The 24,119-nt window shown below is 58.7% G+C and overlaps 2 protein-coding genes and 1 non-coding gene across 13 annotated transcripts in view; 2 read left to right on the forward strand and 1 right to left on the reverse strand.

The window, feature by feature from the left end:
- The window catches only part of CLSTN1 (calsyntenin 1), a 61,120-nt gene extending 59,197 nt beyond the window's left edge, over positions 1-1,923 (forward strand). For all 8 annotated transcript variants that reach the window (XM_054579791.1, XM_054579794.1, XM_054579793.1 and 5 more), the window contains one exon: positions 246-1,923. In XM_054579791.1, coding sequence (XP_054435766.1) covers positions 246-440 — 195 coding nt within the window. In that variant the 3' untranslated portion in view covers positions 441-1,923. The remainder of the gene's footprint in view (positions 1-245) is intronic.
- Positions 1,924-2,118: 195 nt separating this feature from the next.
- Positions 2,119-24,119, reverse strand: part of PIK3CD (phosphatidylinositol-4,5-bisphosphate 3-kinase catalytic subunit delta) — a 45,991-nt gene continuing 23,990 nt past the window's right edge. For 2 of the 4 annotated variants that reach the window (XM_054579787.1, XM_054579786.1), the window contains exons 3-24: positions 15,806-15,978; positions 12,232-12,460; positions 11,896-12,125; positions 11,313-11,492; positions 10,821-10,970; positions 10,250-10,339; positions 8,959-9,180; positions 8,277-8,373; positions 8,058-8,188; positions 7,553-7,603; positions 7,293-7,460; positions 7,087-7,208; positions 6,734-6,877; positions 6,476-6,575; positions 6,167-6,345; positions 5,979-6,091; positions 5,745-5,823; positions 5,075-5,242; positions 4,494-4,617; positions 4,212-4,357; positions 3,849-3,981; positions 2,119-3,445 (exon numbers count right to left, since the gene is read on the reverse strand). In XM_054579787.1, coding sequence (XP_054435762.1) covers positions 3,308-3,445; positions 3,849-3,981; positions 4,212-4,357; positions 4,494-4,617; positions 5,075-5,242; positions 5,745-5,823; positions 5,979-6,091; positions 6,167-6,345; positions 6,476-6,575; positions 6,734-6,877; positions 7,087-7,208; positions 7,293-7,460; positions 7,553-7,603; positions 8,058-8,188; positions 8,277-8,373; positions 8,959-9,180; positions 10,250-10,339; positions 10,821-10,970; positions 11,313-11,492; positions 11,896-12,125; positions 12,232-12,460; positions 15,806-15,946 — 3,135 coding nt within the window. In that variant the 5' untranslated portion in view covers positions 15,947-15,978 and the 3' untranslated portion in view covers positions 2,119-3,307. The remainder of the gene's footprint in view (positions 3,446-3,848; positions 3,982-4,211; positions 4,358-4,493; positions 4,618-5,074; positions 5,243-5,744; positions 5,824-5,978; positions 6,092-6,166; positions 6,346-6,475; positions 6,576-6,733; positions 6,878-7,086; positions 7,209-7,292; positions 7,461-7,552; positions 7,604-8,057; positions 8,189-8,276; positions 8,374-8,958; positions 9,181-10,249; positions 10,340-10,820; positions 10,971-11,312; positions 11,493-11,895; positions 12,126-12,231; positions 12,461-15,805; positions 15,979-24,119) is intronic. The other 2 variants (XM_054579789.1, XM_054579788.1) reach the window with 2 other exon arrangements.
- Positions 13,573-13,641, forward strand: LOC129075694 (small nucleolar RNA SNORD25). The gene has a single exon (XR_008529670.1). It is a non-coding gene; the product is annotated as a small nucleolar RNA SNORD25 (small nucleolar RNA).

The following is a 24,119-nucleotide window of genomic DNA, read 5'->3' on the forward strand; positions in this document are numbered from 1 at the left end:
AGAGACACCCCGTCCCCAGGCGCACAGACTCTAAAGGGTGGCTACCAGAGCCGTTTTTCGTTTCATCTTGAATGAGGCGACCTTAGTGCGGCCCAGCCTGTCTCACTGTGGAGCGAGACACGGGGCTCCCTTCCGCTGGGGCTCCCTTCTGCTGGGGCTCCCGGACGTGGACACACTTTGGGTGGCCGGATCATGAGCTGGGGTGGGGGCCAGCAGACAGACTGACGTGGCCATCTCTTTGACAGACATACGAGGACCAACACAGCGAGGAAGAGGAGGAGGAGGAGGAGGAGGAAGAGAGCGAGGATGGTGAGGAGGAGGACGATGTCACCAGTGCCGAGTCGGAGAGCAGCGAGGAGGAGGAGGGGGAGCGCGGGGGCCCGCGGACCGGGGACAGGCCGCAGCAGCTGGAGTGGGACGACTCCACCCTCAGCTACTGAGCCACCGCTGCGCCCTCGTGTCCTGCTTCCCGGGACTCTGCTGCCATCTTCGTACCGGCCCCAAGGGTCCACGATGTACAAAGTCCTTCTGGCCAGTAGGTCTGCTGACCCTCCCCGTCGCCCACGCTTGGTGTGCAGGACCCCAGGCTCCCTCCCTGCCCCTCCCTCCGCCTGGATCTCTGTCCCGTGAGGAGCTGACACGCGCGCCCTCCAGTCACCTCGCTCCGTGTGGCCCTCGCTCCTCCGAAAACACCGAGTGCCTGGACTTGGTGACCAAGGGTTAAAAATCTCTCATTCCCACCTGGTAATCCTTTTTTTTTTTAAATTTTGTTTTTCCAAACTAGTGCATGTATAAAATGGCAGAATGGGGGTTAATATGTAGATGATGAACTGACTTTTTAATATTTTGTAAATAAATCGGGATTCCTCACGTCCTCTGTGCCAGTGTGACCCAGGGCCGGAGCGCGAGCGGGAGACACGGAGTGCGGGAGACCCTCCCCCGGGCTCCTGCTCTGCCCGGACACGGGGAAAGGGGCCTGCCCCGCCTGGGCACCCAGGACTGCCCCAGCCTCAGGGCTCCGACCCCAGGTGGGGCCCGGCCAGTCAAGGGCAGGGACTTGGCGTGCTGCTTGGTGGGAGGGGACCCTGTCTGGAGGCTGGCAATGCCTGGCGCCCGTCTTTGGGGTCCCACCTGTTTCTCGTGTGGCAGAGGGGGTGGGCACTGGGGTCCTGGGCCCACTGTGCACACAGTGCCGTGTGCAGGAACCTGGACTCCTCGTGTACAGCCCTGGGGCTCACGCTTCGACGTGCGTGTCATACGCCAGGACTTAGGGAACACACGGATGGCACAAGCCGCCGCGCCGCTCGCTCTGGAGCCACCGTGGGCCTGCCCGATCTGGGAACACGCTCGCCGAACACACAGCCAGAGGCCCCGAGTCAGACTCCGACCCCCTGCAGCAGCGCACGCTCTGCTCTCTCCTCAGAGCCCCAGGGCGGCGGGAGGTGGGGGGCACCCGCTCCCAGGAGTGGGGGCCCTGCTGCTGCTGTGCTTGGCGGTGAAGGAGAGGGCGTCAGGAGCTAAAGCCCCTATAGCACTTTGTTTTTAATTTACATGTAAAATTTTAGATTTCTAAAACGGGGGGAAATGATTTTGAATACTGTCGTGTAACCCTAACTGCTAGTCTCGAGGACACTGCCGCTGTCCTGTGTCTGTGTGGCCCTCCCTCCACGCACTGTCACTGTAGCTGCTCCGTTTAGACAATGGGTAGACGCCAACGCGGAGGCGCGCGTCCTCGCTGTCTGTAGCCGCTGTGGTCCCACTTTCCCGACGTGTATGTTGATGCCAGGCCAGAAAGTGTCTACACTACAATAAAGTTCTGGTTCTAACTCCAGCGGGAGCACGAGTGGTTTGTCATCTTGCATGCCGTTTCTCTTTGAGCCAAGAACATAACATACAAAGGCTTTTATTTCTTGTCATCTGCTTTTACCTCTCATTTCAAGGTTTCACAGAGCACTGGCCTCCAGCCTACATCCGTGACGTTGAACTCACCTTCCCCACACAGAAAAAGTAAAGGATTTAAAAAATAGAAAATACTCTTCTCACCAGGCACACAGGCCGTACACCCAAATCAGAAATTGCTGTGAATGCCAAGTGTGCTGCCCGTGCCAGGGCGCACGGACTCCTTTAAATAAATAACACAGACACGCCCCCGGGCGTTCTCTATCCGACCGGGCCAGGTGGGCCTCAGCAACACAGCCCTTACAGGGAACAGGTGTGCTCCGGGGCTGCTGAGCCTTGCGAGGCCTTTCTGAGATCAGCCGGGTAGCCTGGTGGGCCCCGATGGGCTTCTCCAGGCCCGGGTTCCTGGTCCCGTCCCCACAGCCAGCTTCAGGAGGCGGGGAGAGGCCCAGGAATCGGCATGTGTAGAGCTGCCCAGATCTGCCCATGGCTTCGTGTTCAGCTACACACCATCAGAGGACGTTTCCACGACACCCTGAACTCACACCCCTGGGGCCCGATTGCTCACAGCAGGTTCTCGAAGGCGAGAGTTCTGGAAGAGCGCGAGTCCTTCCTTAAAACCTGCTTTAAGAGGAAGCTCACAGATAATGGCACAAAGCACTCTGACCTGCTTTCCCCTGACCCAGGACCAGAATGAGCTCAATCAAGCTCAGACTTTTTTAATACATCTTGAGGACCAGCATAGGTAATACGTTATGGGGGCTGAGGCTGCTCTCCCCAGCCATAGAGGTTCAACGTTTGGATATTTCTTCCTACCCGCACACAAAATCACTTGACAGCAGAGAGATGAGAGAATTCCCGTACCCAAGAGTCACTTAGAAAGTGGAAAGCAAGCATCCCTGAATCGAGAGGGCAGAGAACTCAGTCCACAGGGAGCACGAAGGGTGGGCAGGGCGGGGGGTGGTGTGAACGGAGGCGTGGACGGCGGGCACCAGGTAACTAACCCCCGGGAGCCCCGGGAAGACGGCGGCTCCCCACGGGGAAGAGAGTCTTTGCTGGGTCCACATCCACCCGCTGGAAGACCCAGGGTTTCAACCCTCTACCAGGCGCTGTCTCCAGGTGCCCAGCTCACAGTGTCTTCTCACCCAAGCCCAGGGCTCTGATCCGGGACGCTGAGGACGGCGCCCCTCCCCTGCACAGAGGATGCATTTCTATGGCTATTTAGTTCCTGAAACATTTCAAGTCATTAATAAATAACCAGTGTAAACAAAAGGCGGTTGTGAGAGTTCCTCCCCGTTGGGTGCAGCTCAGGCTCTCAGGCCCCGCGGTGCCTGTTCCCAAGACCGATGGTTTGCTCACATCCTGGCCGGGGGCTCGGAGGGGTCCGGGGGCCGCTGGGTGGGGGCGGCTATTGCCTGTTGTCTTTGGACACGTTGTGGGCCAGCCAATTCACTTTGGTTTTCCAGCTTTCGCGCAGGGCTTCGTTAAACTTCACGCGGAAGTGCTTCAGCGCCTCCTCCTCCGTTTTTCCCAGCGCCAGCGAGTCCTGAGGCCCAACCATGGATGCACTGAGGGGCCCGGCCCCTGCTCTCCAAGGCAAGCCCTCCCGCCTCCCTGGGCTTCCTCCCTGTCTGGGCCTTTCAAGCTCCCTCCTGAAAGAACTGAGTGAAGAGAGGAGAGAGCCACCCAACACCTCTCTTGGGAAGAGCTCTTTAGTCTGATCCAAACCGAGACAGGCCCCAGACCCCCCCGCAAAATCAGATGCCCGCTTGCAGCAAAAGCGGGCTACCTCCGGCCGCTTCCCCCAGCCCCCGCTGCTGGCTCCCGACGCCCTGTGGGGTCCACCACCCTCGGGGGAGGGGTACCCTGGGTCACACCGCCAGGAGACAGGCCTCAGGACGGCTGGAGCTGCCTGGTCTCTGCTGGTGCGCCCCGCTGCCCTGGCTTACCTTGAGGTACTGGATGTCTTTGGAGCAGCTGAGCTCGGGCAGGCCTGCCGCTCGCATCAGGGCGAAGAGGTGGAGGAAGAGCAGCCCATGGCGTCTCAGGATGGTGTAGGCTCGCTCGCAGTAGCCGCGGAACCTGCAGGCAGGGGCACGTGGGCCCTGGGTCCGCCCAGACCCAGTGGACCTGCGCCCACCCCCTGGACACAGCCCTGTAGGAAGAGCTCCCACCGCCTGAGCCTGCCTCCTCCTGCAGGACCCAGCGACCTCCCCACGCTGCCCCCTCCAGGTGGGCTGGCAGTGCCCTCTCTGCACCCTGTCTGCAGCCCTGGGTCCGAGGGGCACTTCGGGGCTCTGAGGCACTCTTACCTTTCAAATTTCTCACTATTGTTCGTCTTCCCCTGCTGGATCACGTGGACAAAGTCATAGGTGAGGATGAATGGGACTCGCTCACGGTTGATTCCAAACTTGGTCTTAAAGTTGCCCAGAAAGTGGCCAAAGTCAATGTGGAACAGCTAAGGGACCAGAAGGGAAGGGCAAACACTGAGCAGCAGCCGGCGGGGTGAGGGGGGCAGAGGGAGGTCTTTCTCTAGAGCTGAGTGCAGAGCAGAAAGGCCGAGGGCGAGGCCAGAAGACAGGCGCTGCCCCTACCTGCCCATTCTCGCGGATCATGATGTTGTCGCTGTGCCGATCACCGATACCCAGCACGTACGTGGCCACGCAGTAGCCAGCGCAGGACAGGGTGAACTCCTCAATGGCTCTGTCCAGGGCCTCCCTGGGTGGGACGAGGGGGGATGGGACACCATGGCCTTCAACGTCTGTGCAGCTCGGAGCCTTCCCGGCCAGTGAGGAAAGGCCACACGGAGCGGAGCGAGGGGCAGCTGCCTGCCTGCCAGCCAGCCAGCCAGCCAGCCCCGAGCTCCAGGTAGGCCCCCTGCAGCCTGGCCAAGCTACCAGACGCCAGCGGCCACGTGCGGGATCCCAGCAGAACCCTTCGGCTGCGCCAGCTCAGGTGACAGAGTCTGAGCCAATAATAAAGGGGTGCGGTTTTAGGTCCCGCAGTTCAGAGGTGGCTGCTAACGAGGGGGCTCGGAGACACAGCCCACCCCATCGCAGACACGGGCTGAGCCAGGAAGCCACAGAGACTGGCGCAGCCCGTCCCTTCGCCTTTGACTCGCAAACCTCAGCTCTCAGAACAGAGGCAGCGCCTGTCCCCGAGGTCTGAAACCTACCCAGGGTTCTTGGACTTGAGCCAGTTGAGCAGGGCATCCTTGTTGAAAGCGGCCGTGGCTGCCATGTTGCTCTTGTTCAGCTGGATGTTGGCAATGGTGTCCGAGCGCAGCACCACCTCGATGAGGCCTGTGCGGTCCCCAGTGGAGAGGCAGCCGTAGGGGGTCATCCTGGCCAGGTGCGGGGAGGGGTGGGCTGCGGTCAAGGGCTGTCCCCGGGGCAGCTGGAGCCCCGAGGAGCTCAAGAAACCCAAACTAGCCACAGGAGATGCTACTCAAGTGGCTGAAAAGGAGGAAAACGAGCAGCAGCTGGGGAGGAGGAGCCCCTGATTCCCAGGGCCCAGGAAGGCTGTTCGGGGCAGCCAGCGCCCGCGCCCAGGATGCAGAGAGAAAGCAGGAGCACGTGTTTTCTGGGAGAGGAAAATGCGGCATGGAGGAAGGCGGGGCGGGAAGCCAGGGATGCTTGGGGTGAGGGCAGCAATGGGGCCACGGACGCTAAGGCCAGGCTGGCCTTCACCCCACCCGGGGACCCTGGTTTTCAACTGGTCCCCGCTCTTCATAGAACAGCCATTTCCCCTGAGGAGGTGATGTCAGTTTTGGCGGAGAACCCAGACAACGGGACAGGACCCCAGGCCTGGTGCAGGCACCGATGGATGGCAGGCAGGCTCCTCACCTGAGGTCCAGCCCCTCCTGCTTCCACAGCACGTCCATGAGCTGGATCATCTGCAGAGTCAGCATGTCCTGGCGGAGGTCTGCGCCGCCGGCCCCAGGAGGGAAGGGCATCAGTGTCTAGCGGGTTCTGCGCCCCGGCCCTGCCCAGGCCCAGCATCCCCCCACTTGTCCCTGGCGCGCCCTCCGGGGACCCCGAGGGCAGGGCGCTATGGGGACACCCAGCCGGCCTGCTCACCGTCCCCGTTCTTAAAGATGATGCCCACGCTGCCGCTACTGCCCGCCTCCTCGTTGCTGTACATGACCCACAGCGGCTTCATCTTGGAGTCCATGAAGGTGCACTGCTCCACACTGCCGGGCAGAGGGCGGTCAGTGGGGCTCCCGCCAGGCCTCTGTGGGGGAGGGGAGGCCTGCACGGGCGCTCACCAGACTTCAGCCAGCAGGATACTCGGGTCCAGCGGGGACTGCAGGTGGGAGAGGGCCTCCAGGTAGGTCTCCTGGCGCATGCACAGGTGCATCAGCTCCTTGGTCTGGGGCTTGGGGCTCTTCTGGGAGCTCACTTTGACAAAGTCGTTCAGGGCCTTCAGCTTGCTCAGCGCTTCCCCCTGGCCAGGACAATGGAGGGCGGCGCAGTCAGGCCTGGAGGGGCGGGCGATTCTGAAGCGGCCAGGCTGACCCCGCCTGGGAGCGGGAGCGGAGCCCAGCCAGGGGCAAGGGCGGGGGCCAGAGCCTCACCTGCTTCATCAGCACCTTCATGTGATGGGTGCTGCCCCTGCAGTAAGCCTCCATGATGAGGCCGAAGCGCAGGGCCACCGACGGCACGTGCATCTCGGAGCTGGAGAGGGGGAGGAGGGGCTGAGTCTCCCCCAGCAAGCCATGGGGCCCTCCCAGCCGGGCCAGGACGCCCAGGCCGGCAGGGAATGCGGGGCCAGCAGGCAAGAGCCCCGCCACCCTCCCCACGGCCTTCCAGGGAGGCCAGCTGAATCCAGCTACCGGAGGTGCCAGAAGAGGAAGTGGCCGATCTTGCGGTTGGCCAGGGCCCGGTCCAGCAGGAACTTGGTCAGCTCGCAGTCGAGGTAGGACTCGTACTTGAGCACCTGCACCAGCTGCAGCAGGTACTGGAAAAGCTCATCGTCCCTGTGGGGGAGGGAGCCGGCTGTGGCCTGGAGCTTTGTGGCTCGCAGCTCAGGACAGTCTGTGGCTGGCCAGGGGGCAGGGCACGGGCAAGGGGCCGGCCTCCCGGAGCAGGCCCCCAGGGGAGGTTCAGCCCCCTCCCCTGCGCCCGCTGCCAGGCAGTCGGGGCAAAGCCGCCCTCCCGAGGAGGAGCAGGAGCCCGTGGGACTCACGTCAGTTTCCGCAGGGACTTGATGGCGAAGGAGCCCACGTGGCGGTCAGGGAAGCTGGAGTCCAGCAGCTCCAGGGCGCTCAGGGCGGGCAGCTCCGGCCAGGAGCACAGCAGGTAGAGCATCTGGGGGAGCTGGTGGTCAGGGTGGGGGGCTCCGCCCGTCCCAGGTGCTGCCCCTCTGGGCCCTGCCCCCCCACCGCAGCCCACCTGGGCCACGTCCTCATGCTTGTTCCACTTGGTGACCAGCAGCAGCCGGGCCAGCGCCTCAGGGAAGTGCTCCTGGACCTCGTGGCGCATCTTCCACACCAGGTCCTTCTCGTGCTCATACAGCTCCCCGGACCCGCGCCGCTCCAGGATTTCCCGAAGCTGCAGCTGCTGGGGGCGCAGGGGGTGACGTTGCAGCTGGCCCCACGCCCGGCTCGCGCCCTGCTCCCGGCTCGCGCCCCACCGCCCGGGGCCCCTCTCACCTCCTCCTCCGTGAAGCGCCCGTGTTCCCCATGCCGCCCCAGCTCCAGGATCTGCAACCAGGGTCCCTGCTCTCAGCGGCGCTCTCAGCAGCACCCCCAGGGCTTGGGCCAGCCCGCGGGGCCCTGGGGCAGGTGACCCTCCATGGTGGGGACTGCCCTGTGGTGTTTAGAGGCCTCCCTGGCCTCCCGCTGCCACCCAGAAGCCAGGAGCATCCCTCCCACTCGTCGTGACAACCAAAAACGCCTTCGGATGTTGCCTGAGGACCCCGGGGAGCACAGCGGCCTCTGGCTGAGGACCACTGCACGAGGATGCAGGGGGTTCCAGAAAGTCAGGGAAGCCTCCAAACATGCGGGGCGGCCCAGCCCTCACCCCCGGCAACTCACAGGGCCCAGGGACCACGTCCTGGGGAGCCCCAGAGGCAGGGTCAGGGAGGTTCGCCTCGTTCAGCCCCACAGCCTCTGAGCAGGGCGTCCCGGACCCCGGGTGGGGAGGGGCCTCACCGACCTTGTCCAGGGCAGGGTAGTACACAGGGTGCAGGGCCACCTCCGGAAGACAGATGACGAGGGCGGCAGCACTCTCGGTGTTGGGGTTGCTGCACACGGTGCCTGTGGGGTTCAGCAGCTCCCCTTTCTCATCTGGGCACAGGGACAGATGGCGTTACACGGGCAATGGCCCCCCGTTGGGGAACTCCCCCCAAAACCTCCCCTTCGAGCCTGGGCCAACCTGGGACGGAGGGCCACATGTAGAGGCAGTATTCGCCAGTCTTGAGCTGGTCCTTGTAGTCAAACAGGGTGAGGTTGGCCCAGGCGATGGGGCAGTCCTGGGGGAGAACGCGGGCAGGTCAGGGCCTCCCCCGTCACTGCCAGAGGGCGCGGCCTCCAGGCCGGCTTCCCTGCCCACACTCAGGCTCCTTGTGAGGCCCCCAGCCTGAAGAGGGGGAGGGGCCCCCCTAGTGGCTCCCTTCTGCACCCCACTCCCAGCTTCTGGAAGAACCCCCAAACAAGCCACGTCCGCCCCAGAAAGCTGGCCCAGCTCAGCGATGGCGGAGTCGGCATGGCTCAGTGGCCGGTCACGTCCTGGGGCCCGTGACTCAGAGCCCAACCACCACTCCTGCCCGGCCAGCTGCTGACTCAGGCCGCCCTGCTGCCTGCGGGAGCGAGTCTCCTTCCACCCCCCGCAGCTACCTCCAGCTTCCCACGAGGACCAGAGGCCTGAGCCGACATTCCGAATCAAGCCCGGGAACCCAGAACTGGGGCACGGCAGGGCCAGTGGCCGGACTAGGAGCGGGGAACGGATGAGCCCGTGCAGCTGAGCGGCCACCGGGGCTGTGGGACCGGACTGGGCCCAGTAGGCAGTGCACGGGCTCCCTGAGACAGGGCCCTCGCCTCCCAGCCAGCCCACCCACCGCCTTCTTGGACTTCTTCTTGGTGGAGCGAGCCTTCTTGGCCTTCTCGATCACGGCATACAGCGCGAAGCAGAGGCGGGCCATGCGCGGCAGGTCGCAGATGTTGATGTCGAACTCCAGGCGCTGCTTCCACACGGGCTCTGAGCACACGCTCACCTCCGAGCTGGACACCGTCTTGCACAGCGTCTCGTTGCCGTGAAAGAGCCCGGCCTGCACCACCAGCTGTGGAGGGGATGGCGTCGGTGCTGGGTGGCAGAGGCCCGGCCCCCTCGCCTCTCCCAAGTCGCTCACCCATCTAAAGCCCGAATCTCCTTCTGAAATGTCATTCCACATGGGTCTGAATCCCACGTCCAGCATAGGGACAGAAGTCGGTGGGGCTGGCTGCCTGGGTGGGACGGATGGCCAGGGGCCCGGGCAGCGGGGGGAGCGAGAGGGAAGGCTGCCGTGGGCTGTGTATAGGGGACTGGTCTCAGCTCCCCAGTGACTCTGCGGGGCCCCAGGGCACGTTGCTGCCTGCTCTGGCCTCAGTTTCCCCAGCTGGGCTCGGGAACTCCAGGGAGCCTTCAAGCCCTAACGCCCGGGGGCTCCCTCCACTGCCCAGGGCCCCGTGAACCCCGTGGCTGGGGAAGGATTTAATGCCTCAGGAGCTCTGGGCCCTGCCTCCGGCCCGCTCTGCCGCAAGAGAAAGCTGCCTGCATCCAGACCTCCACGATTCCGCCAGGGGAACTCAGGCCTGCCTGCCTGCCTGCCTGCCTGCTTATGAAATTAGCCCCCCAAAAAAAGCACTCCCCAGAGACCCAACCTCTCTGTGATCCAGGTTTCACAGCCTGCAGACAGAACAATAAAGCCGGCACCCAGCCGGCTGTCCCAAGGACTCAGGGCTTGGCCCCCAGGAGTCCAGGCACATGCCTCCCCCACCCCCCACCCCCTGGGAACCCCAAAAGGCCCCCAGCCCAGCTCGCGTGCCTCCTCTCCTAATGCCTGTCCCCTGCCTGACTGTGGCTGCCACATCCCTGGGCTGGGCCTGGCCCCACGATCTCTACCAAAGTCAAGTACCTAGAACTCGCTAGGCCCAGTTTCTACGAATCGGCCTCTCTGGCCGCCAACCTGCTCCCCTCCCCCCTTCCTGTTTTGAAGCAGCTCACAACCACGCTGGGCAGGGATGCTGGGTAATGTGGTCAGCCACATTCGTGTGACCCCCCGCCACTTCCTCTGCCGTCCCTCTAAGGCCACAGCCACCTTGTTTGTGCAAAAAACACCTGCACCCCCCGCCGCGGCCCAGGCGCCCTACCTTCATCCGTTCGTCGGCGTTCACTTTGCTGCCCTGAATCAGCTCGATGCAGAAGGGCTGCTCCAGGGACCACAGGGACACAGAGGAGGGCTGGGAGGGAGGAGAAGCGGGGCCTTTACAGAGGAAGGATCCGGAGGCTGGGGTGGCGCGTGGGTGTGGGGTAGGGGGCAGTGTTGCAGGTTTGTGGCGAGGCTCCGGTACCTATGGCCAACGCCATCCTTTACCAGAAAACCGAAAACCTGCTGTGCGGTGGTCCAGGGGCCCCAACCCCCTGAGCCTGCAGGCACGGAGTTCTGCCCGAGTTCAGGAAGCAGGGGGAGTGTGAGGAGCACAGCCGCTGGGAGCCAGGCCTGCAGCTGCCCCAGGAAATTCAGACAGGCTCCCCCAGCACCCCCGGCCGTGTTGGCTGCCCAGGCTCAAGGCCCCAGCTCTCAACACTGACTGACAAGGGGCAGGAGGCGAGGAGCCCCGGGCCCACCGCCGGCCCGGGGCGCTGCCCAAGAGGCTCTAGGGTCAGACAGCAGGTGGGACAAAAGGACGGAGGGCGGGGTAAGTGGAAGGCTCAGCTCACCTTCTTCATGGGAATGGGAGGCGGTTTGGTGCGTGGTTTCTGGCCTTGCGGGGCGGGGTTGCTCTGTTCGTCCCGCATGGCGAGGATGGAGGAGGAGTGTACCATGGTCAGGTGGGGGGTCAGCCCGCTGTGCAGGCAGCTGCAGATGTACTGAGACATGGGAGCAGAGTGAGTGGCCGACGGGCAGTCCCTCCCGTTTCCCAGATGAGTAGGGGTCCGGGGACACCCCCATGCTGACCACTGCCTCTTCCCGGCCCTCCTGGCCTCTCCGGCCGGCTCTTCTGGCCCCACCCACCTCCTGAGGACGCAGCCTTCCCTCTGTCCACAGGGAGGGTCAGCCCAGCCACAGCAAAAGGACGCTCTGGCTGTGACCCCCAAAGGCCTGACTCATTGGGTTCAAGAGAGGCCAGGGAACCAGCCCCCCACCCCCCCAGGCCTCTGACCAGGCCATTGGAACCCAGGAGCCCAGGGCCGCTCGCCGCCAGCCCTCACCTGGAACTGACAGAGGGGGTAGCTGCCGTACAGGTACTCGTGCTTCCCGTTCACCTGCAGGGTATAGTCCTCGGGCTGCTCCACCAGCGGCTGCCGGAACACCGTGGCCTTCTTCCGGAGCGCACAGGCCATCAGGGCCAGGGGCACATCCTTGGTGGACACCTGGAAGGTGAAGCTCTCCTGGGGGGGAGAAGGGAGGGTCAGCCCTCCGCCCTGGGGAGGGGCCACGGTCCCGGGGTGTGGGGGCGGGCTTGCCTCCTTGCTGCATTAGGCCTGCCCTGCGCCTCGAGCGTCAGCTCTGCCAGGGCAGGATCTGAGGCAGGCACAGGGCCGACACCCAGGCCACAGTCGCTGAATGAAGGAACAGACCAGTGACCAAGCCCATTTTTCTGCCTTGCCGAGCTGCCTGGTGGGATGTTCGGCCGAGCCCCAGGGATGCCTGGATACCCCACAAATACCATCTGATGCTACAGGGGGGAGCGTGAATTTGGGTGGCGCTGGTGGTTGACGGGGGAGTTCCACAAGGGCAGCATCCTCCGTGGACACGTGGCCTGGACGCAGCCCAGCAGGAGCCACAGCTCACCTCACTGCCCTCGAACTTGACGTTGACCAGGAGGGCCCGGCTGGGGACGCGCAGGGTGCCAGGCCCCCAGCTCCGCGCCGAGGGCTCCAGCTGCAGGGGGAAGCAGTACTGCAGCCAGGCCTCCCAGCCCAGCTGCTGCCGGCGGGCAGCCGCCTCCTCGCAGAACTGGCGCATCTTGGCTCGAAAGTCATTCACTTCCGGGTCGCACAAAGAATCAAACTCGTGCAGGCCTGAGAGGCAGGGAGGAGCCAGGTCAGCCTGGGGGTCGGGGGTCGGGGGTCGCGCCCTGGGGGCACAGGGCAGCCTGGAGCACATGGCCCGCACTGGCCGGGGTACCTTTGCCAATGAGGAGGCTGATCTGTGAGTTGATGAGCTTCTTCACCCTGTCACCCTCGCGGGCCACCAGGCGCAGGACCGGCAGGAAGGGCTGGATGTCACACAGCCGCCGCTGCTCGTCCTCCAGCTCCTGCTGCTCCGCGGTCTGGTTGACGCAGGTGAACACATAGGCCTCAGGGTCGCTGAGCATGTGGAAGAGCGGCTCATACTGGGCTCGGTGCCACAACACCTGAGAGGACAGTCGCCGGTCAGCCCCCTAACCCGGCCCGGCTGGCAGGGCCCCCGGGAGCCAGGAGGTGGGTGCAGGCTGGCTTCAGTCTGGGGGTCCCACCCTGCGCGACCCCTCCAAGAAGGCAGTAATGGCAAGATCCCAAGGCGGCCGCCTTCTCCAGACCCTTGGAGCTGCAGCCCCACGAGTGACCAGGAGCCCCCGTCACCGCCCTCCCCGAAGGGGGCGCGTAGGCCCCAACACCTGGAACCGGGCGGTGGGTCCCAGTCTGTCCTGTAGGTTGCTCACTCGGAGAGGCGGCCAGCCGGACGGACCCCCAGGCCCCCCAGCTACCTGTGCGGGGTTCATTGCCCTGGTCTGTAAATGCTGACAGCCAATTCAGAAAAGTGTAACACACGAGGGGGGCATGGAACCGCCTGCGGGCTGTGTGCCCTCCCGGCGAGGTGTCCCCGAGGATCGCTGGGGGGCCACCTTGCAGTCCAGCTTTAGCGTACAGGTGTTCACCGCCAAGTCACGGAGAGAGCGAGCAAGGAGAGAACAGCCTGAGCACGCGTGCAGGCAGATGGGTAACTACAGACCATGATCACACAGGGGCGGGACCCAGGATCCAGGGACACCCGTGCCACAGGGCCCTCCAGGATACATCGGTAAGAGGAAAACACCGAAACTGTACCGCAGCAGAGGTCATTCAAACCCATTTCATCAAACAACAACAATAGACACATTGATTACATAGATCAGGAGTCGGCAAGCCACCAGGTTACAGAACGCTGGCCACGCCCATCATTTATATATTGTCTAAGGGTGCCTTTGCCTCACAAGGCAGAGCTGGTGATCACAACAGTGGGCGAAGCCTAGAATACTGACTGTCTGGCTGCTGGCATAAATAAATAGAGAGATGAAGAACTTGCAGGAGAACGGCCGCGAGGGGAGACTGCTGTGACCCACACATTTTACATCTGTGCCGTGTTTGAAAGTGAATATGCGCGTGTTCAGCTCTCTACGCGGAAAAATAAGATTAACCGTAAAATGCTATTTACCTATAAGTTAATAACATGAAAAAGATGTCATCACGTTAACTCTGAAATAAAGGGATATAAAAGTTCATACTCATTTCTGTGATGAGAACCTTTTCACAGACCTGTGCTGAAATCTGTGAGGATAAGAAACTCTGAGAAAAAAAAAAAAAAAAAAAAAGTTCATACTCAGCATTTATCACACACAAAAAATACTATATTGTATATAAAACAGAAAACAGTTAACTGTGGTCCTCTCCCATAGCTGGATCATAGGTAATTTTTTCTTCTACTCTTCCTTAGGTTGCTAAATTTCAGTGTGTCCATATTGCTTTTCTTTTTTAAAGATTTTATTTATTTTTAGAGAAGGGAAAGGAGGGAGAAAGAGAGGGAGAGAAATATCAATGTGCAGTTGCCTCTCAAGTGCCACCTACTGGGGGCCTGGCCCACAACCAGGCACGTGCCCTGACTGGGAGGCAAACTGGCGACCCTTTGGGTCACAGGCTGGCACTCAATCCACTGAGCCACACCAGCCAGGGCTTTCCTCCCACCCCCATATTACTTTCGAAATAGAAAAAAAAAATGTAATTTCTAAAGAAATCTCCCAGGAAGGGAGGATTAAAACAAACAAAAAACCTTCACGGATGGTCCACTGCTTCTCTCTTTTTTTTTCCTTCTCTGAAATACAGCTTTTAAAATTCTGACTTAAGGTCTTGCCCTATGGGATGACCCATTACATTTCAAACATTGTAAGTGGAACAAGCCAGTCACTATGAAATGCTATCCAGGTGTCTAATCTTTTGACTCAGTCACTTCCCCTGGTAATTATTCAACAACGTGGAGAGCAGGGCGATAAAACGGCAGGGGTCGGATGAAGGCGGCATAAAGCCCATAAAACCAAGTGGAGGCCCTTATGCCAACTAAAATGGCGGTCAGCCAGCCGTGGCACTTTGGTTCAAGAAGAAAATTACCCAAGTCAAAGTAAGCACATCTGGCAAGGAGACACACACCTAAGATATCTGCCCACATGGTCAGAACAGCCGTGTCTGCAGAGCGGGACCACCCACAGACAGGCTCCTGGGGAAGTTCCACACTTGCTAGCAGGCGTGTCAAGCAGAGCTGCCATGTACTACCCATGGCCCCTGGGAAAATCCCACACTTGGCATCAAGGGTACCTAGACGTTCATTGAAAAGGCCCAGAACGGTGGAGCCCACCACTCCCAAGGTATAACCGAGGCGGGCCCCAGACCCCTGCAGAGACAGCCGCGCTCCACGCCCCAGGGCGCTGCTCCACGCCACGCCGCTCTCCCTTGGCATCGGCTGCCGGAGGCCCTGCCCCTGCTGGACGGAGGACTTCGCCTGCCCCGCCGCCCACCTGGCTCCGGAGACCCTTCCCTGCAAGACGCCGACAACCCCTTGCCCACTGGGCTGCCTCCTGAACCCGCGGGCTGAGGCTCTGGGACTCGGGTTCGTTATCCCCCATTGATTGCTCTGTGTGTGGGTGTTATAGTCCCTCTTAGATTGTTAGTGTGTGAGTTGGACATTGATGCATGTTGATGTTCTCCTTTGAGTGACCCTTCATTCAATAAAAGCTGAGTGAATAGCACTGTTACTGTGTGTGACTTGTCTATTCCTTGGTGCCAGGCTGCTCCGCAGGCAGCTGGCCGAGCAGGTGCCCGGCTGGCTTATAGGAAAGACGACATCACGAACCTACGCTCATGACAAACCAAACCAACAACTATTTCCAGAGACATTTACCAGGACAACAGCTCTAAAGGCAAACGGCCAGCAAGGCTCTTCGCTGACAGGGACGGGCGCACTCACTGAGAGAATGCACGCCTCAGGGAGCCACACACGGAGCCCTCCCCTGGACCACGCACGCCATGTGGGGAAGCCGAGTTCGGAATGCCAGGCGGACTCTAACTGCAAGGTCCTTTGTTGTTTTTTAACTTTTTTAAATTTTATTTTAGAGAGGGGAAAGGAGGGAGGAAGGGAAACATCGATGTGAGAGAGAAACATAGGCTGGCTGCCTTCTGCCTTCTGCCAGCGCCCCGACGTGGGGCTGAGCACAGACCCTGTAACCCAGGCATGTGCTCCGACTGGGAATCGAACCAGCAACCTTTCGGTTTGCAGGATGATGCCCAGCCAATGGAGCCACGTCAGCCGGGGCTAACTGCGAGTTTTTAAAAACAATTCTTGGATATTATTGATAGCTTTTAAAATTCGTACCCGGGGATCTCAAATCTGAGAAACGACCCCTGTGAGTCTGAGTGTCTCTGCCTGTTTGCATTCCAAACTCTAAGGACTAGTTTTAAGGTCAAGATCATACCTTCTTGATGGTGCTGAGGTTGGCATTTCGGGACACGGAGAAGTTCAGGTAGACCCCAGTGGGCAGCAGGAAGTCAACTGCCACGTTCTGACTCTCCTCGCTGGTCCAGAATTCCATGGGGCAGTCCACCCCCGGGGGCATCCTGCTATCTCACTTCTCAGACGCTGGTTGTCCTGAAAAGGAAGCGAAGGCACCATCAGCCGCCGCGGGTGCGCTGGGCGAGTCCTTTGGAAGGTCCCTGTGGAGAACAGGAGGCAGGACCGTCGACAGCAGAAGGCTCAGGATGGAGTCCGGGCACCCAACGCTGGCCTCCCCCGGGCCTTCTCCTGCCTGGCGTGGCTTGGGGCGCCTACTGCCCCAGGTCGCTGGCTCGCCCGAGGGACCTGCCATCACAACAGCTATTGTGTCTGCATCCCTCACAGCAGTGGCCCAAGTTCAAGACACCGGCAGACCCCTTCCAGGTCACTTCTTTCAACAAATCCAGGTCGACTTGTTGAAACATCTCAGTCATACCAAACGCCCCCCTCCAGTCTTACCCACTCCCCAGGAAGTAACAAAATGTTACAGACACAATTAAAGGTCCCCCCCGTGTCTTCCCCCCCCCCAGCTTTAGGTTACCACCACCTGCATCCTGGTTGTTTATAATATCCACCAGTTTTTTAAAAAATCCTTATCCAAGGATATGCTTATTGATTTTAGAGAGAGAAAGAGAAACACTGATGTGAGAGAGAAACATCGACCGTTGCCTCCTGCGGGCACCCCGACCAGGGATCAAACCCACAACCTACGCATGTGTCCTGACTGGTGATTGGACTCACAATCTTCTAGTTCACCTGCGCCCTTCCGGTACGGCACGATGCCCGACCCACGGGGCCACCTGGCCAGGGCTCCACGGACGTTTTCATACTTGTATTATACTAATACATATCCACAAATAATTCCTACTATTTTTGCATGCTTTCAAATTTTGTATGACTAGTGAGTCTTCTGCAACTTGCTGATATCCTTCACATTCAATCCATTTTGACACTTGTAGCTCTAGTTCATTCATTTTAACTCTCCTGGTATTTCACTACCTAAATAAACAATTAATTTACCCCTTCTCTTGTTGATGAACCTCAAGGTCTGTTTCTGAAACTCGTTATTACAAACAATGCTACAATGTATATTCTTGCTGGCCTCCCCTTGTGTGCGCCAGAGTCCGGGATGAATATTCTCCAAGAGAAATATAGTGTGAACCACATGCGGAGTGTAAAGTTACCGGTAGCCACATTAAAAAAAAAAAAAAGGCATAGATAAAATTAATATATTTTATTTAACCTACTATATCCAAAACATGCTCATTTTGATGTTGTCAATATAGAAAAATGACGAAGGAGCTATATTTTACATTCTTTTTCCTATTATTTTGAAATCTGGTCTGTATTCTACAATTCACACAATAGATTTTCATCTCTAAGTGGATTTCATACACTTGACTGGTAAAAAAGTAGGCTCATAGACTCAAGTTGCCCCAAATATGCTTTCAAAAGTTTTCAAATAAATGAATTTAAGTATTCATTCTTACACCGAAATGAATTAAAATTAAATAAAATGTTTACAAGTTCCATTCCTCAGTCCTACCCTCCCGAGTTAGGTGCTCCCGAGCGGTGTGTGGCCAGCAGGCCAGCTGGTGGCTCCTGGACAGCATGGGTCCAGGGTGCTCGCTCGGTGTGGAGGTGTCAGGTCAGAAGGAGAGCCTGTGGCAGGTACGCCCACAGCAGCACCTTTACCAAAGGAGCATGGCGGCGGCCACCAGCGACAGCAACACTTAATCCTCCTCCTCCCTCTTGAAAACAGTGCTGTCAAACTGCCTCATTTATGCCAATCAGACAGGCATAATAAGATAAAATAAATGAAATGAAATAAAATGCTCTTGTTATTTTAATTTGCATTTCCCTAGTTTTCCATAAAAGCTTTGTCTTCTCCAAAGAGCCTGCTTATAAACTTCACCCCTTTTTCTGTGGAGTTATTCGTCTTTTTTCTTGTTAGCTTGCAGAGTTTCTTCGTATTCTCTAGAGCGGATTCTTTTGTTGATTAAATGAGTTGGAAATTATCTCCTAGTTGGAGTTATCTTTTCACCTTGTTTATAGTGGGGTTTTTTTTCTTCATGAGTAGAAGTTTTTACTGTTGATGCAGCAAATTTATCAATCTTTTTTCCTTTATGTTTTATGATTTTTACTCTTTTTTTTAAATCCTCACCCAAGGACATTTTTTCATTACTTTTAGAGAGAGAAGAAGGAGGGTGGGGGGAGGGAGACAGAAACATCGATGTGGGAGAGAAATGCCGATCAGTTGCCTTCTCATACGCGCCCTAACCAGGGATCAAACATGTGACCTGGGCATGTGCCCTGCCTGGGAATCCAACCCGCAACTTTTCGGTCTCCAGGACCACGTGAGCCACGCCAGCCAGGGCTGATTTTTATTCTTTAGAAAAATACTTCCCCAACCTAAAGTCACATCCTTCTAGATTTAAATGACTTTTAAAAACAGTTAAAAGGAAATGCTGAGTGGGAGACAGACGCCCCGGTGGCCGTGCCGGAAGGGCCCAGCGTCGCCCCGCGCTGGAGGCAGAGCTGCTGGGAGAGGCCTGGCGTGCACACCGCCCGCCACCGCCCTGACACCACTGCCGAGATCCCCATCCTCTGATTGTAAAACCACATCCTACTTCGGGTTCCTCTTTCTGAGAATGGCCAGGCCGAAGGTTTTTTTTTTATTCAAAATGTTGGGGCTCGTCAGGAATCCTGGAGAGCCAGCTTACAATGCTGCCCGTAGGCTGGCTGAGCTCAAGAAGTCAGGAGCACCTGAGGCTCTTCACTCCTGCGGCTGAGATGACCGACAGGACAAACAGGGACCCAAGACACAGGTGCCCCTCCCCCGCCCGGGCCCCACCTCTGGGCACCACGGAAATGCAGCCTGGATCACTCGCACCCATCTGGAAGGCAGGGAAGTGCTTCGGTGTAAAACACTCATTCCCAAAATGGGAAGAGGCTCCGGACAGCATGGGCAGCACACAGTGAAATACGGGACACGGGACAGGAGAAAGTGGGGGCCCAGGACCCAGGGTGCAGCCACCTGCAAGCCCCAACTGCCTATGAAGCCCATGTTCATCACCCTGCGGTATGTGGGGAGCCCAGAGGCCAGCCAAGCCAGGGACATGGAACCTGCTCCAAGAACTCAAATTGCCACAACCGCTTTGGGAAACTGTTTGACAGTATCGACTATGCCCTATGACCGAGCAGCTCCCTCCTGGGTGGACCTAACAGACATACAAGCACTTTTCCAGAAACAAGTCCAGGAGCGTCTGCAGGGTCCCCATTCATGATGGCCCCCACTGGAAGCTTCCCAAGTGCGCATCAGCAGTTGAATGGAAAAATAAATTGTATCCGCTCCCAGTGGCATGTTATGGAGCAATAAGAATGAGCTACAAATACCCAGAGCAATATAAATGAATCTCACAAATACAAAGCTGAGCAAATGAAGTCAGGCACAGGACAGGACATGCTCATGACTTCATTACACAGAGAACGGGCTCGGGCTCGGGCTTACCCCTGGGGGAGAGCAGTTACCCCGGAGGACAAGGGCTTAGGGACTTCTGGGTGCAGGGAATTTGGGGTTTCTTGATCTGGAAGCTGGGGACTTTTCACTAACTCAGCACATCCTCAGCCCAAGTGGTTCAGAGGAGTTGACTTTGCTCCTGGCCTGAGACCCAAGCCCAGCCAATCAGCGCCCTGAATGCCCCTGGCCGTCGGGATTGGATTAGAAGCAGGAACAGCCTGTAGGCTCAGCCAATCATTGTGCGTTATCTTTACAGTGCTTCCAGAATGTGCGTGTGGATGTCAAGTCAGCACAATGGGTTTTGACATCTGGACTTCCCCCTGGGAGAACAGAAAACACAGACTAACTACCTAGAGCTGCTGGTGACCATCGGCTGCGCTCATGGGGTGGAACCTGAGGAGAGGCCAGCGCAAAGGAAAGCGGAGTTCAGCGCGGCCAGTACCAGCGGCTCCTGAAGATGCCGCTGATTTCCTGGATCCAGCCACGCCTGAAGCTGGACTCTCTCCCTGCTTCAGTTTGGGCCTTTTAGCTCAATCAGCCAATAAATGCCCCCTGTTTTTCTTCTCTTTTAACTTAAGAGTCGTTTGAGCTGGGGTTTTGGTCACTTGTCCCTGAAATGACCTATTTCCATTAACGCCACAACACATTCCATTTGGGGAAGCTCCTCGCATTTAGAGAGTTTTTTCCTCAGGAACTGGCCCGCCCCCAGGAGCCACCCTGCCCTTTGCGCCGCCTTTGAGTCACGCGGAGTTGGTCATCTGACAGCTCTCTGCGCGACAGGGGCTCCAGGGCCTCTGGATCTTCTCCACACAACACGGTTTTTAGACCAAAGTCTGGTACGCTGAGCCCACAGGATGCTCCAGACGGAGCGTCCCCGTGAAGACCGCCACAGGGTAAGGTCCCCCGTTTGGAGCTTGGGGGAGAGGTCTCTGGGGTCCGTGGGGACAGATGAGGTGGCCTAGAGACAGAGGGTAAGAGAGGGCCAGGACCACCCTCAAGGCAAAGGCAAACCATGGGTAACCGACCCTCCTTTGCTCTGAATCATCCAGAATCTGGAGGCACACGTCTGTCTGTCCACATCTGAACCGCTGACAGAACATCAGAAGAAAACTGGACAGGAGGGAGCTCACCTCCTTTCACCGCCCACCTCCAGCCAGCGCAGCGCAGTGCGCAGGAGCAGCCGTGGGACGGCACAGCAGCGCCGGCTGCGGGTCCCTGGTCCCCGCACGGGACCTGGCATCCCTTCGCGGGTCCTTCTCAGTCAGGCGCACTCTCTCCGGGCCGAGGCCGAAGGCCAGCGGCTCCCGCTGAGCACGTCTGAGGGTCCAGCCTGAGTCCTCAGCAGCCAGCAGCGTCCCTCCAAGCCTCTCAGTGAAAGTACTTGGGCCCCCACTGCCCTCCCCGCCAGCAGCCCCGGGCGCCTGCATTTATTTCTAAGAAGGATGTCATAGCCTGAGTCACAAGCACTCCCTCTAGGCTGGGAATGAGGCTGCAGCCCTTCTCTAGCCCCTGGGCTGGCAGACCTGCTAAAAAAATTCCTTTCATTCCTTTGGAAGCTGCATGGACCTGGGGCTGGGAGCTGGGCTCCGCGCCGACGTCTCCTGAGCCCAGCGGCAGACGTGGCTGACGCTCTCTCCAGGGGCCGCCGCCCAGCCTTTGTCAAAGTAGAGCCAGGCTTTTTGGTGCCTCAGTCACATGTCCTGGGGAACGGCTTCCAAAGGGAACACATGAGTCACACCCTCCGCAGGCTCTGTTCAGGGGACAGGCAGCAGGGAAAGGAGAAGTGTGTCCTGTTTATCTAAGCGATAAACATCCTCCTCCCTGAGGGTGCCCCAGGCAAAACATGCCCTGTGCCTCCAGAAGTTACTCCAGAGCTAGAGCATAAAGGCCCCCGGCTGCCCCCACCCCGGGCCATTCCCACAAACCTGTAGAGAGACACGCTTGTTAATTCTGGGACAAAACATCTGCCCAATGCCTGGATTTCAGAACTGAAAGTGACAACCCCAAAAGCCCAAGAGAAGGAGCCTCAGAAACTTCTGGAAGGGGGTCCTACACATAGTCCAAGTATCTGCCATCCACCCAGGCTGGGAGGATCCCAGACCAGCAGCCACAGTGACAAGGGACAGGACCCATGGTGCTGAACGGAGCAGAGTCCACACTGGGCCCCTTGACCGGGGCTTATTTTCAGGTACTTCCCAGCCTCAGAGTCCTTCTAATCAGGCGCTCTGTGTCCCCGGCAGCCTCCCCCGGGGAACGAAACGGATACTCCTCCTACGGCCCAGCTTCCGTGGGAGCAGGACCCAGGCGGGCACTTCAGAAACGGAGTCAAAGCCGCTTCGCCAGAGCACTCACTTCCCAGTGGGGCTCGGGCACATGTACCCCCAAGGAGCATTCTAGAAACCAGCTCCCCCCGACTCTGGCTGCCAGGGAAAGCCCAGAGACCCTGCAGCTCCCACATCCCCCGGGAGACCTGGGGAAAAGGACGTGGAGGGGTCCCTTTGTTCCCGGAGGCTGCAGGCCCCGCGTCCTGGGCACTCATTCACTCGGCAAACGCTGGTCTGAGCGTCGGGATGTGGCGGCCCCATCCCTGCTCTCACCGAGTTTTGAGCCCAACAGGGGAAATCAAGACGAGGAAAAGGACGATGGGTACGCGGGGCAGTTTGAGACAGTAAAAGAGCTGGACTGTAACAAACACGAGCCGGCAGGGAGCATGCCCTTGTCAGGCAGGGGTCCCAGGTGAGAGACCACCCTGGAGCTGGCGCCCCCCTGAGGAGAAGGACCCAGAAAGGCTCCATGACCCAGGGTTCCAGGCAGCAGGCATGGGAAGTGCAAAGGCCCTGAGATCAGGGAAGCGTGGCAGGGGTCTGCGGGGGGCGGGAGGGGGCGGGGGCGCTGACTGGGCAGGGCGGCCCCTGGGAAGGAGGCCCGGTGTCGTGTCCGCCTTGGGGAGTCCTTGGAGGGCGTTAAGCAGGAGGTGGACGCGGCCTGACTGTGCACTCTATACAGAAGGTGCTCCAGCTGTGGTGAGGGAAGCGGGAGGCAGGAGGCAGAACGGAGGAGGGAAAGGCACTGGGCCAGGGCCTGGGGAAGGGCGGATCGGCGGGGGACGCGCGGCGCCCCCCAGACCCCCACAGGCCCCAGCCCCCGCATTCTACAGGGGCCACGCACTGCAGCACTTGGACCTTGAAGTCTCCTGTCCTCAAGAACCTCCCTGACAAAGAGCTGATGCTACAAACCAGAAGGAAAAGTGAACGGTCCAGAGCCTCCAACAGGTGGAGTTTTAGGACAGAGGTGCCATTCTCCCCAAATACAAAAGCGTTCATGGGGGTCCCCGCAGTGTGGCTCTCGGGGAGGCCCCCGTCAGACAGCTTCCTGCACGCCTGGTGGCCTTCGCAGCCCTTCGGGCAGAAAGCGGCCTCCACCGCAGCTGCAGGCCACAGCGACGGGGAGGCCTCGCCGACGGCCGATGAATCCGGCAGCAGCCCCTCTGGCATCCTCTAACGCAAAGCTACTGTCTGGCGGTGGTCAGCTGGGGATGGGGACACGTGTCCAGAAAGGGAATGGGAAGGGACTGTCCAGAAGTCAGGCCAGGCAGGTAGGACATCCTGACACCAAGCCCAGGACTAGGCCAGAAGGGCTTGTCCGGAGGGCTGCGGCACCCCCAGCTCCTGCCGCGGAAGAGAAAGGGTCTGGGGAGCGAAGGGCAGGAATGCCCAAGGCGGGGGCGGGGGCGTGAGTCTCTGGAAGGTCTGTCTTACGCGGGGCAGGGCGGGGCAGGGCGGGCGGGGGCGGGGGGCGGGGAGACTCCTGACCCCCGCTGCTCTCAGGGGAGGTGTGTCAGCTGCGCTGCCAAAAGCCTGTCCCCACTCTCTCTCATGATGTTCGGTTCATCGTCCACCCAAGTGGAGCCCGTGGCACTACGCGTCAAAATCAAGAGAAAAACCCATGGTCTCACATCTGGTAATTTGGGGAATTCGGGAACTGCCATAAAGAAGCAATTCCAAGTTTAAAAAAAAAAAAAAAAAGCTATATGCACTAAGGTATTCATTGTGGTATTGTTTGTGAAACTGATAAATCTAAAATAATAAGGAAATGGCTAAGTCACTGAGCACACTTTAACTGTTTTTTTTAAATCCTCACCCGAGGACATTTATTTTTTCCCCACTGCTTTTAGAGAGAGAGGAAGGGAGAGAGAGAAACATAGATGTGAGAGAAAAACATCGATCACGTGCCGGGACAGGGGAACAAACCCACAACCCTTTGCTTATGAGATGACACTCCAACTAAATGAGCCCAGCGGCCAGGGCTGATCGAGCATTAACTTAAAGAGCGAACACAGTCATCGGGAGAGTGCCCGCGCGCACTACACAGCGCTGCGAATGCCGCCCACGCTAAATGACACTGAACGCACATACATGGTCATGGCAACATGTCTGTGGGCAACGCAGTTCAGAAAGTATGGAGAAAATGAGAACAGGTGTATTGTGGGTGCATAAGGATGTCACAATAAGGACTTCACCATTTTAGTATCTATGAAAGTTATACAAGCAGGTGATTTTTAAAATTACTCAAAACTAAAATGCTCGCAGCAAAAAAAAAAAAAAAATAAAAAAAAATTGCAGCCTCCTCACCTCCACAACCAAACACACTACCCCCCATTTCAGTTGTTTCTTTGGATATTTATCTCCACATTTCTAAAGTATAGGTTTATTCTGAT

Source organism: Pteronotus mesoamericanus, unplaced genomic scaffold (assembly GCF_021234165.1).
Source record: "Pteronotus mesoamericanus isolate MK-2021 breed Mesoamerican mustached bat unplaced genomic scaffold, CSHL_Meso_final contig_557, whole genome shotgun sequence".
Lineage (NCBI taxonomy): Eukaryota > Metazoa > Chordata > Mammalia > Chiroptera > Mormoopidae > Pteronotus > Pteronotus mesoamericanus.